The sequence below is a fragment of the Ambystoma mexicanum genome, chromosome 3p, assembly GCF_040938575.1.
Source record: "Ambystoma mexicanum isolate Mex_15411 chromosome 3p, UKY_AmexF1_1, whole genome shotgun sequence".
Taxonomy (NCBI): domain Eukaryota; kingdom Metazoa; phylum Chordata; class Amphibia; order Caudata; family Ambystomatidae; genus Ambystoma; species Ambystoma mexicanum.
Window position 1 is genome coordinate 550,053,841 of NC_090925.1, and position 13,135 is coordinate 550,066,975.

The window sequence follows — 13,135 nt, forward strand, 5'->3', positions numbered from 1 at the left end:
ACAAGGGAAACCAAATCAGGCTAGTGTACCTTCTGGTCCCAGACCAGAAGGCGGTCAGAACAAGCCTCCATTCCAGCGAGCCTTTGGCTCATGCTTTGTTTGTAAGGCTACTGACCATGTGAAAGGAGATCCCAGATGTAAGGGTAAACCTTCAGGGGTCCAGCTTGCCTCCTTAGCCTTCGCTCCAGAAGAGGAAGTACATATGGCAAGTGGAAACTTTCTATTACTAGCTGATGAACCCACTGGAGTCTCAGCTAGTGTTTCTTTAGTCTCTCTGGGGTTGTGGGAGCAACAGAATTTAGATGTCTATAACTCTATCCCAGATAATACTAAAGAGTATTATAAGGACAGTGTCCAGGTGAATGGTCAGGAGACTCCTGCCATTAGGGACACTGGAGCCAGCATAACTGTGGTGGATGAATCATTTTTCAAGGCAGAGGATGTTGCTAAGGCACCCAAATGCCTCACCAAGTTAGCTGGTGGGCCTGTGCAGATGTGTCCCCAGTTACCAGTTCTCATCCAATGTAATGATATGGCTGTAAAAATACCTGTCAGTGTACAATGTGAAGTGCCAGGTAGGGTTCTGTTGGGTAATGACCTCAAAGCTCTTGGAGTTGTATCTCATACCCCCAGACCTCCTAGCAAAAGGTTTCAGGAACTCACAAAACCTGCAAGGGAGAAAACCCTGAGAGGGTTATCTCAGGAGATGATGACAGAAATCACTCCTCTACCACTGGAGCAACTTACTGCAGTAACTACCAGATCAGGAGCAAAGGGGCAACCCAAGACTCCTAGGAAAAAGCCAGCAGCAAGCACTCCAGTGCTTCCAACAAGGACTTCCCCTAGGTTGTCCAAAGTTACACCTGTAACTCCCCCTCCAGCTGAGGCTGAGAGAGAGGTACAACCCTGTGTGGTTGAGCTAGACTCTGAGGAAGAGCTAGAAGGAGGCCCCAACCTTATTGGAGATTTGGACCCTGAGGACCATCCTGAGCTGCAGTCTTTACTGGCAGAAGGTGGGCCTAGCAGGGCAGCTTTTCGTAAGGGGCAAAGAGAATGTCCAACTCTAGAAGGTCTCCGCCACCAGGCAGCTTCTCAAGCTGATGGGCAAGAGCCTGGGAAGTATAGGTTGCACTGGGAAGATGGCCTCTTCTACAGTGAACCCACTGAGTCTGAACCTGGAGACTACAAACGCCTTGTAGTCCCACAAGAAAACAGACAACAGTTCTTACAACTAGCCCATGAGATACCTTTGGCTGGCCACTTGAGTTTCAAGAAGACCAAGGAAAGGCTCTCACTCTACTTTTATTGGCCAAAGATGGGGGCTGAAGTAGATAGATATTGTAAGAGCTGCCATACCTGCCAGACTTCTGGTAAGGTTGGTTCCAAGAATGTGGCACCTTTAGTGCCTCTCCCCGTTGTGGGAGTCCCATTTGAGAGGGTAGGGATTGACATTGTTGGTCCCCTTGATCCTCCAACCTCCTCAGGCAACAGGTTTATCCTTGTTGTAGTAGACCATGCTACTAGATACCCTGAGGCCATTCCTATGAGGACTGTTACAGCTCCGGCTGTGGCTAAGGCCCTCCTTGGTATTTTTACCAGGGTTGGGTTTCCTAAGGAGGTAATCTCTGACAGGGGGTCAAACTTTATGTCCCACTACATGAAGGCCATGTGGAAAACCTGTGGAGTTACCTACAAGTTCTCAACCGCCTACCACCCTCAGACAAACGGGTTGGTTGAAAGGTTTAACAGAACCATGAAGAGCATGATAGGTGCTTTGGAAGAACCCCTTAAGAAAAAGTGGGACCTTCTACTGCCATGCCTTCTCTTTGCTTATAGAGAAGTCCCTCAGGAGGGAGTAGGTTATTCTCCCTTTGAGCTTCTCTATGGCCATCCAGTCAGAGGTCCATTGGCCCTGATTAAGGAGGGGTTGGAAGGTGCTCCTCCCCTCAAGCCAGTCAGAGTGACGGACTATGTGATAGGTCTCCGGAGGAGAATGTCACACATGATGGCAGAAGCAAGTGACAACTTGAAAGCTGGTCAAGCCCTGGTCAAACATTGGCACGACCAGAAGGCTAACATGGTTGAGTTTACTCAAGACCAGCTAGTTCTAGTTATGCTCCCAACAAGGCAGAGGGCCTTGCAAGACAAATGGATGGGACCCTTCAAGGTTGTGGGAAAACTTGGAGAGGTCAACTATCTGGTGGATCTGGGCAGACCCAGGGAAGCTCCTAGAGTCTTCCACACCAACCGACTAAAAGCCTACATCTCCAGACCTGATGTAGGAGCCTTGCTCCTAGCTTCAGCTGCAGAGGAGGAAGAGAGTGAATCTCTCCCTGATCTCCTCAGAGGTGTACCTTTAGATGAAAAAGTTGAAGGAGTCAATCTCTCTTCAGACCTGACACCTGAGCAACAAGAGGAGTGCAAATCTATGTTAAATCAGTTTGCCTCCCTGTTCTCACTGTCACCAGGCTTGACCCCTTGGGGCCAGCATGAGATACTCACTGGTGACTGTCTGCCAGTCAAAAGCAGAGGATACAGAATGTCAGAACATATCAGAGCCCACATCAAAGGAGAGGTCAAGAAGATGCTTGATCTCGGGGTAATAGAGCCCTCTACTAGTCCATGGTCTAGCCCAGTTGTGTTAGTACCAAAGGCAGGATCCAAAGACTTGAGATTCTGTGTGGACTATAGAGCTCTAAATGCAGTCACCAAGACTGATGCCCACCCTTTGCCCAGGACAGATGAGTTGGTGGATAAACTTGGTGCAGCCAAGTACCTCAGCACATTTGACCTGACGTCAGGCTATTGGCAAATAGCCCTGACAGACCATGCCAAGGAGAAAACTGCATTTTCAACCCCAGTTGGCTTGTACCAGTTTAAGGTCATGCCTTTTGGACTGAAAAATGCACCTGCCACATTCCAAAGGATGGTGAACCAAGTTCTGGCTGGGATGGAAGATTTCTGCATGGCATACTTGGATGACATTGCAGTCTTCAGCCACTCCTGGGAAGAACATGTGAACCACCTAGGACATGTGTTGCAGGCTCTGAAACAGGCCCATTTGACAATCAAAGCCAGTAAGTGCCAGATTGGTCAAAGTAAAGTGGTCTACCTTGGACATGAGGTAGGAGGTGGAGAAATAAGGCCTTTGCCCAGCAAGATTGAAGCTGTGCAAAATTGGACAACACCAACTACTCAAACCCAAGTGAGAGCTTTTCTAGGCCTCACTGGGTATTACAGGAATTTCATTGAGAACTATGGGACCATAGCTTCTCCACTGAATGTAATCTCCTCTCCCAAATTCCCTAAAAAAGTAAAATGGAATGAGGAGTGCAATCAGGCCTTTGAAAAACTGAAGAGAGCTCTTTGCCAAGCTCCAGTATTGAGAGCTCCTGACTACCACCAACCTTTCATTGTACAAACTGATGCTTCCAATGTAGGTATAGGTGCAGTTCTAAGCCAACTGGATGAGAAGGGTAGGGAGCACCCCATTTGCTTCATCAGTAGGAAACTGAAGGATCCTGAGACAAGGTGGGCAACTATCGAAAGAGAATGCTTTGCTATTGTGTGGGCACTGAAGAAGTTTAGGCCATACTTGTATGGTTCTACTTTTGTTATTCAGACTGACCACCAACCCTTGAGATGGTTAATGCAAATGAAAGGGGAAAATCCAAAACTATTGAGGTGGTCAATCTGCCTGCAAGGGTTTGATTTCACCATTGAGCACAGGTCAGGGTGTCACCATCAAAATGCTGATGGACTCTCTAGGATGTATATCATCGACTAGAGGTATGAGGTTCATCCAGGAGTGGATTAAATCCTCCTGTCCCTTAGTCTGGGGGGGGCGAGTGTTAGGGAGAATTCTCTGTTTAGGCTGAATTTCCCTACCTAGTGAGTCCCCCAGCAGCTTTGCTGGATTTCTGGGGTTTAATTTTTTCTCCTGCCAAGAGTGAGACTCTTTTACCCTCACTCTTGGACATGTTGAAGTGTGTTTTCTTGGTTAAACCTTGTGTTGAATGGGCTATGGGGTCTTTTACTCCATAGGGCCTCATGTATTTTTGTGATGTGGGTCACACAGCACCCTCTGTGCCGTGACCCAGGGGTGTCCTAGGGACTCCCCAACATAGACTCCATACCCTGGGACTGACTACTGTCTCCCAGGGCATGTAAAGTCACCAAAGACTTTGCTAGTCTTGAATCCTGAACAGAACCAGTACAAACCATCATATTGTGGACGTACTGGCTGGGGCAATTCGATTGCCCCAGGGTCTGTTAGTCGAGGGGGGCACGTCTCCGTCCCCCCTGATCGAGTTTTGGCTGGTGGCAGTGGAAACTACTTTTTATATTCGACCGCGAATATTTCCCTATGGGATTTCCCATTGTTTTAGGCTAACACATTTAATTATTTATTTACGGTAGCCTTAAACATACCGCCGGTTTATATATTTATTTTTATAACTCCGGTTGGGACTTTTTGCCAAAACTTGATTCTAAAATGGCGTTGGTGTTCGCCTCTGTAACTCTGACCCAAAGTGGAGCCCTTTGTTCCACTTTTGGCGGGCTTCTCCACAGAAGCCCTCCAAAGTGGTGCCACTCTATCTGGGGTACTTAGGAGGGGTGGAGGGGGATTTAGGCACCCTGGACTGAGTTACCTTGGTAACTCAAGTCGCACTCCGTCCTGATTGGCCCAAGTGGTGAGCCGCCCGGCTCACCACTTAGCATGTTTGAGTGACAGCTAGGCTGGGTGAATGGGGGTTTGCTGCATAAAAGCAGGGCTTTGGGGACTGGGACTTCAGAAGTCGCCACAGGACCAAGAATCCGACGAGGGAAGAGCTGAGCCGACCTGCTTCGACGACACCACCCGGTGGAGCCCTGCTGAACCGTCTCACCACTTTTTCCCGACGACCGAGGAGAACTCTTAACGGAGTGGCTCCTTCCCTTGACTGGTGGGGACAACCAGTTTTCGCCTTCTTTCCGTTCGTTGAGGTATCTCGTGGCCGCCTTGCCTGTGCCAAGCACCCCGGCAACCGGAATACCACACTTTACCCCCATACCGCGAAAGTCGGTACCAACCCTTTAACCGGAGGACTCCGCGGCTGGTCTCTTCCCGGGCAGTGCAACGACCCTCTTCTTCTGCTCTTCAGCGAGAACTTCTTCTCCCCTGACCGACGTCGAGCCCTGCTGCCACTGCCTGGAACAACTGCCACCGCTGGAGGATCCTTTCCGCTTAAGGTACTGTGTTCCGCCTGGCTTCCCTTGCTACCGACTGTACGGGGTAGATTTAGTCCCCGGCTTTCGAACCTGGGAGTGCCTGGGACACTTTGGCTAAACTTTCTGAGCCACTCTAAACTCTTTTTGACTCTTTGCAAGACTTTGAATCTCTAACTAACAGTGTGATCTTGGGCACATTTTCGCTCCGGCTACTCTAAGAGTGGGCCCTGCCTAGTGACTTTTGCTCACCTGTGACTTTATTCTTCTTTAAGCCTATTGCAAGTGTTCTGGACCTTAGAGTGGTGTGTCTAACCCATTTCTGCTGTTTCTCTCCCTTTCTTGGAAACTACTAGAGTGTCATCTAACGTTAAGCACTCACCTCTGTTTTAATTAAGTGGTGTTAACCTAGAGTTGGCTAGATAGGAGAAAGGATTGAATTTACTTTCAGTATAACTGTGTTGAAGTGCTTTTACTATATTTTTGCTAGAGTGTTTTTAACTTATGTGTATTTTAAATAAATAACTATATACTTTTGAAACCAAGCTCTGGTCAGTGTTTGCTTGTGCTATTGTGTTTTGGTACATATTGTGTATACTTTGCATACTGCCTAACTCTTCTTGAGAGAAGTCTGACTGCTCAGCCACAGCTACCAGGTAAATCTGGGTGGTACAGACTGCTACCAAAGGGGTTTACTGCTCTACCTGTAGTCTTAAATCTTTTGCAGTGTTCCCCAAGGGAACTGCACAGGTTTCTGCCTAACAATAACCAATAAAGAGCTGATCGTCCACTCTGACCCGGGACATGCGTGAAATATAAAAGCTTAACGCTCTCCTAGGATCAAGCCTATAGAGCCTCTCTTCTTCCTTACTAGGATGTGGAGGAGGATAAAATGCTGGAAGAACAACCTTCTGGCCTACATGAAATTCCGACACCACCTTCGGAAGAAAAGAAGGACGAACTCTAAGGACAACCCTGTCCTTATGAAACACAGTGAAGGGTGGCTTAACAGAAAGTGCCTGTAACTCACTCACACTGCGCGCAGAAGTGACTGCAACTAAAAATACAGTTTTTAGAGCTAACAGTCTCAAAGGGCATGAATGCAAAGGCTCAAACGGAGCACCCATCAGAAACTTGAGAACAAGGTTCAAATCCCAACCGGGCACCTGGAAAGGTGACGGAGGGAACACATTAGTGAGCCCTTTCAGAAACTGAGAAATTAAAGGAATTTTAAAATAGGAACACTCTTTAGACGAGCGCTTAAATATGGACGGCGCCGCCAGGTAACCTTTAATGGTACCCATTTGAAGGCCCCTGTGGGCCAAAGAAAGCAAAAAAGAGAACTATGGGAATTTCACATGCAAAAGGATCCACATTCTTAACCCTGCACCAGTCTCAGAACTTCCTCCAACGGCAACGGTACAGGGACTTTGTTGCGGGCCTTCTGGCCGAAAGCAACACCTCCATCACGTCTTCAGGGAGGTCCCAATCCTTATACCACAACCTTTCAGAAACCAAGCGTGAAGGTTGAGGGACCCGACCTCTGGATGGAGAACCTGACCCCCCCCGCCTCCCGTGAGATCAGATCGTCTCTGTTGGGAAGACGACGTGGAGGGCAGATGGACAAGTCGAGAAGGTCCGGGTACCACGTCCTCCGGGCCCACGCCGGAGCAATGAGGATCATCTGGGAACCAAACCTCTAATTTCTGCAGTACTTGCAGGATGACGGGGACTGGAGGAAACGCGTACAGCAGTTGGAATGACCACTCCCCCACGAACACGTCTCCTAAGGCTCCGTTTGGAGGAAATTCCCGCTAGCAGAACCTCTCGCACTTCCGGTTGACACTGGAGGCGAAGAGATCCACTTGATGGGTCCCCCAAAGGGCGAAGATCTCCAGGAGAATCTCCTGAGCCAACTCCCACTCGTGAGAGATCGCGCTCCGCCTGCTCAGAGCGTCCGCCGTCTCATTTTCGTCTCCTGCCAGATGAACTGCCGAGATCGAAACTTCCTGCTGGATTGCCCAGAACCAGAGCTGCATCGCCTCCCTGCACAGAGGAAGTGACCCTGCCCCCGCCCCTTATTGTTGAGGTAGTGCATGGCCACCGTGTTGTCCGTCAGGATCAGGACATTCTTTCCTCGCAGTCGGCAGAAAAGCCTTCAGGGCTAGCCTGAGGGCCCTCAGCACCAACAGATTGATAAGGAGTCTGGACTCCGACAGAGACCAACGACCGCCGAATGTCAACTTGTTGGCATGAGCTCCCCATCCCGTGAGGGATGCGTCCGACACGATAGTCACCTCCGGCCAGGGCAGCCAAAACAGAGCCCCCCCTCATCAGATTGCCTTCGTCTGCCCACCACAGAAGATCCCGGGCAACCGAAGACGGCACCTGAACAGTGTCCGACATCCTGCCGGAGGACAGACCACTGGAGCTTGAGTGCCCACTGCAAAGATCTCATCCGCAACCTGGCCTCTAGCACCAGAAGAATGCAGGATGCCATGAGGCCGAGCAGTCTCAAGAACTCTAACGCTGGGAGAGTCTGGGCAAGTTGAAACTTGTGCACCATCTGCTGAATGTGATGAGCCCTCACCTGGGGAGGAAAACAGTGCCCCAGGGACGTGTCGAGCACTGCTCCGATGTACTGGAGCCTCTGAGATGGTGTCAAATGGGACTTCTTTAAATTGAGGGAGAAGCCCAGATTGTGGAGGGAGTGGCAGGTGACTGACAGATGATCCAGGACTTGCTCGGGAGAGCGCCCCCTGATCAACCAATCGTCCAGGTAGGGGTGAATCCCCCCTTTCCTGAGGTGCTTGGTGAAGACCCTCGGGGCGGAGGTCAATCCGAACGGCAGGACCCGAAACAGAGTGTGAGTCGCCAACCGCAAACCTCAGGTACTTCTTGTGCTTCGGATGGATCGGCACATGAAACTAAGCGTCCTTGAGGTCGAGAGACACCAACCAGTCCTGAAGTTGAAGGACCTGGAGGACTTGAGAAAAAGTAACCATCGTGAACTTGTCCTTCCTGAGGAGTTTGTTCAAACCGCGCAAGTCCATGATGGGTCTCAATCCCACGTCTTTCTTGGAAATCAAAAAATAAGGGGAATACCATCTCTTGTTCCTCTCCGCTACAGGCACCAGTTCTATGGCGCCTTTCTCCAGCAGGGATTGAATTTCCTGCACAAGGAGTGGATCCGGACTCTTCAAAGAGAGATTCCCCAGTGGATTGTCTTGAGGTCTCTGCCGGAAAGGAAGACAGTAGCCGTGGGTTATGATCGCCAGAACCCACACATTTGAAGTAACGGCGCACCACTCTGCAAGATGCTGCGCCAGCCTTCCCCCAACCGGCGAACCATGGGACATAGCCTCATGACTGAGCTGAAGCAGCTGCAGAGTTGCCTGAGGGCAAAGAGGCAACAGCCCGAGCGGCCTTGGCACCTTGAGTACCCTGTTTTCCACCTCTGGCACTCCTACGGTGGCCCCTTTGACTGGCAGCTCCTCTCGCTTTACCAAAGGATGAGAAATAACAAAAGGAACCTCCCCTCCATTGCTGTCCCCTAGGACGAAAAGGCGGAGGTCGTCGAACTGCAGCACCCATCGACTTTGCTGCAGCTTTGGAGGTCTGCAACCTCTCAAGGCTCTAGTCAGCCTTGATGCCAAAAAGATGTTCCCCGTCAAAGGACATGTTGAGGAGCCAGGCCTGCACATCAGGAGCAAACCCCAACTTCCGCAACCACGCAAACCTGCGTATCACGTTGCTCACCGCCATGGACCGGCTGACGCAATCTGCCATGTCCAAACCCGACTGAACGGCCTCACACATAGCATCCTTGCCATCCTGAACCATGGCAAGGAAACCATTCCGTTCACCCCCTTCGGGAATATGTTCAGCCGCCAAGGAAACACAGTTCCACAGAGTGTTCGTGAAACAAGACAAGGCACAATGGAGTTGGCCGCCTGAAGCGCCATACCCTCTGCAGAAAACACTTTCTTCGCCCACTCGTCAAAACGCTTGTCGTCCCTATCAGGAGGGATGGTAGGGTACGCCGCCTGCTTTGCCGGGGCCGTAGCCACTTGCACCACCAAACTCTCCGGAGTAGGGTGCTTGGACAAGTAGCAGGGGCGACTACTGGCTGGGCGGTATTTTCGCGGCAAAGACTTGCTCACTGCCAGGAGACTCTCCGGAACAGTCCAAGCCGCTGCCACCCTTCTTTGCAAAGCCATATGGAATGGCAGTACCGTGTCAGTTGGTGGACCAATGTCGAGGATATCCGTAAGGTCATCCTGAACAAACTCCCCTGGGGGAGGAGACCATCCTAAGCACTCGGTGACCCGTGACATAAGGCGCCGGTATGAAGAATCGGCATGAGTGCCAGGCTCAGGCCTACAAAACTCCACCTCCGGAGAGGTGTCCAGCCCACTAGCATCATGCAGTGACTGCCTCAGGTCCTCAAACTGGCTATGGCCCGAGAGAATCTCGTCAGGCACCGTGTCAGGCACCATTCCACCATCAGAGCCCTCATCCACCACTGAAATGACCTCCAGATGGCGGTAAGAAGGCACAGAACTGGAACCAAAGCCATGCTTGACCTTGGCCAGAGCCTTTCTAGGTGGTTTCCCTGAGCCACGGGGTACCCCTGTCGACACACCCCGAAATGCGTTGCGGGCGTCGGGAGAATCGGCGTCGACGACAGACGCGGCACCGACAGCGTCGACACAGGCCTCGAAGGCGTCGACACAGGCCTCGAAGGCAGAGCCCCGAGCGTGTCGCTCGACATCCTGGGTGCCGACGGCATCGATGACTGCCTCGGAGGCGGAGCCTCGAGAGAGTCCGTCGACAACCTCAGCGCCACAGGCGTTAATGTTTTCCTTGAAGACTTCACAGGTTCATGCGGTCTCGAGCGCGTCGAGGCCCGGACCTGGACCGGACATGCAGAGAACGATTCCCCTTGTCCGAGCGGGACCTTTCCCGCGAATCGTGATGACCACCCGAACCCAAAGGCGTGCGAGCGGCATCTCTCGGCTGATCATGACCGACCACACTCGGAGGCGTGGACGGACCAGTGCCCTGCGATTCGAGAATCGCCAACATTTTCTTCCCGAAGGAAGCCCATTCCTCCGGTGTCGCATGCTTGGTGGGGGTAAGCGACCCGCCGACTGGCGGAGTCCTCGAATGAGGACGGGGAAGGCGACCGATGACGGCGCTTCCTGGAGTGCCTCGAAGAGGCAGAGGAGTGGCAAGACCGACTCCGTGACCGAGACCCACTGGACATACGACGACGCGGAGAGTCGCCCCTCAAGTCGTCCGTCGAAAGCCCCGCAGACCTCGACTTCCGGGGCTTGGACACCTTACCTACTGATAACAACTTCTTGCGCTCCCGCAAGGCTTTCGATGTGAGCGACTGGCAGTCGACACAGTCATCCAAGTCATGGGCCTCCCCGAGGCACCAGAGGCAGGTGTCGTGCGGGTCCGTGACCCACATCTTGGACCCACAGTCCCCGCACGTTTTAAAGCCCGGATGCGGTGTGGAAGACGAGGTAGACATCTTCACGAAGAATAACTTCACAAACTAACGGGTTCGAAGCACTGAGATGAACAACAGAAATTCCAAGGAGTCGAGGCCTACAGAGATTCACGAAGCGAGCACATTCGCGGAAAAAACGGAACTGAGGCTACGGGCGTCGTGCGTCCTACTTATAACATCCAGTGACGTCGACCGTCGGAGGAGGTCCATGAGGGCGGTGTATCGACGTCATCGACGCAGGACGCCGAAGATTTTCCGAAGCAGCACAGCTGTGGTGATTACTGTCATAGATTTGGAATATGTCGGAGGACCCAATCCCCTCGAATGTCCTTTTTAGCTTTTCTCTACCATTCCAGAAGGGGTTCAACAATTTGCAAATTAGTATAAGCGAAAGAGCAATAAAACCTCAACTCTTAGTAGTTAGAAGTTCTCTGCTCAAGGGAATCCAAGCAACTTCAGACATGTTTCATCCATGTTGGGCCTCATCAGTGAGAAAATGCTTGCTTGCATAGGCACAAAGAGTAAATATGCAGGTATAAGCCTAACCTCTCCGTAGGCAGACAAACTACCAAAACTAAAAAGTGGTGAATTGAAAGTTATCAATACATTTTAATCACTAGACATTTTCCTGGACAACATTCCATTGTTTATAGCCCCAACCACATACAAGTCTGTATAGTCCCTCAACAAAAAAGGAGCAGTCCAGGATAAAGAGCTAAGCCACCACCAACCCCTCCCCTGCATTGGATCAAACCCATGAAATCCCAGCTTTGGCAGGAAAATGCTTTTTTTGGGGCTGGGTTTAAACTTATTTCCAAATAGCTGTTCATCTCCCATTAGTCAAGACTGGTATTGCACAATGCCCAGAAGAAGTGTTTTGTTTGTTTATGCACACTTTTACTACTGAGCTATCATTAACGTTCTTTTATATTTTCAATTTATTCTTACAAAAGCCACACATTTGAAAACAATCAGAACATGCATTACCTTGCTGAACACACCACTGCAATTGTGCAAATATATCAGAAAGAAGAACATCACTCAAAGGTTCATAGAATTGTGTAAACACATCACAGATGGCATAAAGTGCATGATTGCATGTAGTGGTCATCCATTCTGACTTCTGAAATACAAACAAAAAATTACATTTAAATTAATATTAAGAACACTGTAAATAGCACGGTGCCCCATTAGGGAACAATGGAAAACTTATTCAAAGGAGATTGAACATTTCAATGTTAACAGTTCAATTTTGCATTTAATTGCCAATAACTGACAGGATTTAGCACCTGTTACCAGCACACAAGATTCTCTGCTAATGATGTTGCCCACTACTTATCCTCAAACTAAAAACATTGGCAACACCTACCCCACCCTCCTATCTCTCCTCCACCACCACCTATCTGTACCTCTTGCCACTCATTTCACCCATATCTTCCTATGAAGCAGCACCCCCATCTGTGCACCTCCCGACCAGCTTGCACCATCCATCCTGAAGCCACCTTCGGATGGCAACTACCAGCCTGTATCTCTCCTCATCCACTATTCCAAAATACTTCAATGACTCATCTGCAACAGGATCTCCTTATTTCAACACCAAAAACGCAGCCCCTGCCCTACGGAATCACCCCCAACCAAAGTCTCTAATTGTCTGGCATTTGCTCACACCTGTAAACTATCCTAATCGTTATGGATCTGTCGGCCACCTTTGATACTGTGGATCCCTCTGTGCTCCTGACTCTTGTTAACCTTGGCCTCCAAGCAACCATTCTGGACCACCATTCTGGACTGGGGGCCAATAATCTCCTAGGCCCTTCACTAGATCTGAGAACTCAACACCTCTGTTGCAACATACCTCATGCTTGGTGCTTCGCTCTCATAGCTCATTCTTTGGTCCCCCTACTACTCACCCACTTGACCTCGGTCAACAAATCACTTCCTTTATATTCCCTGATCACCCCTTTGCAGAGGAAACACAAATCTTCACCTTCCGTACTTATACTTCTGATCTTTCTGCATGTATTTCTGCCTGTCTCAGCATTGTCTACGCTTAATTTCTCAAAGACAAAATGTATTTAACTTCCTGCATCCAATGCCCCAGCATTCCTTCTTTCATCCATATCTTGTCTCCCTAGGCTACTCTCACCCTTCCCCAAGGCAGGCAACTGTGGGGTCTTCAGACAGTGACATCAATATGAAGATAACTCCCTCATACAAACTTATAATGAAACCAAGACCCTCTTTACGCCCTTGGTACTTACCTGAATTGAATACTGTTGCAGCCTCCTCCTTGGTCCCATCTACTACTCCTCTCCATTGGACAAATGTGACCATGTCAGTAACCTTACCCTGTCGCATGGGGTTAATAACTCTTCTCAGCCAGGGGTGGGAGGCCTGCCAGATTTA

General features: G+C 50.2%; 1 protein-coding gene across 1 annotated transcript in view; it reads right to left on the minus strand.

Annotated features, from left to right (window-relative positions):
* The window catches only part of ARFGEF2 (ARF guanine nucleotide exchange factor 2), a 2,106,550-nt gene that overhangs the window by 797,179 nt on the left and 1,296,236 nt on the right, over window positions 1–13,135 (minus strand). The window contains exon 31 of the mRNA XM_069651280.1: window positions 11,717–11,852. Within this exon, the coding sequence (XP_069507381.1) occupies window positions 11,717–11,852 (136 nt within the window). The remainder of the gene's footprint in view (window positions 1–11,716; window positions 11,853–13,135) is intronic.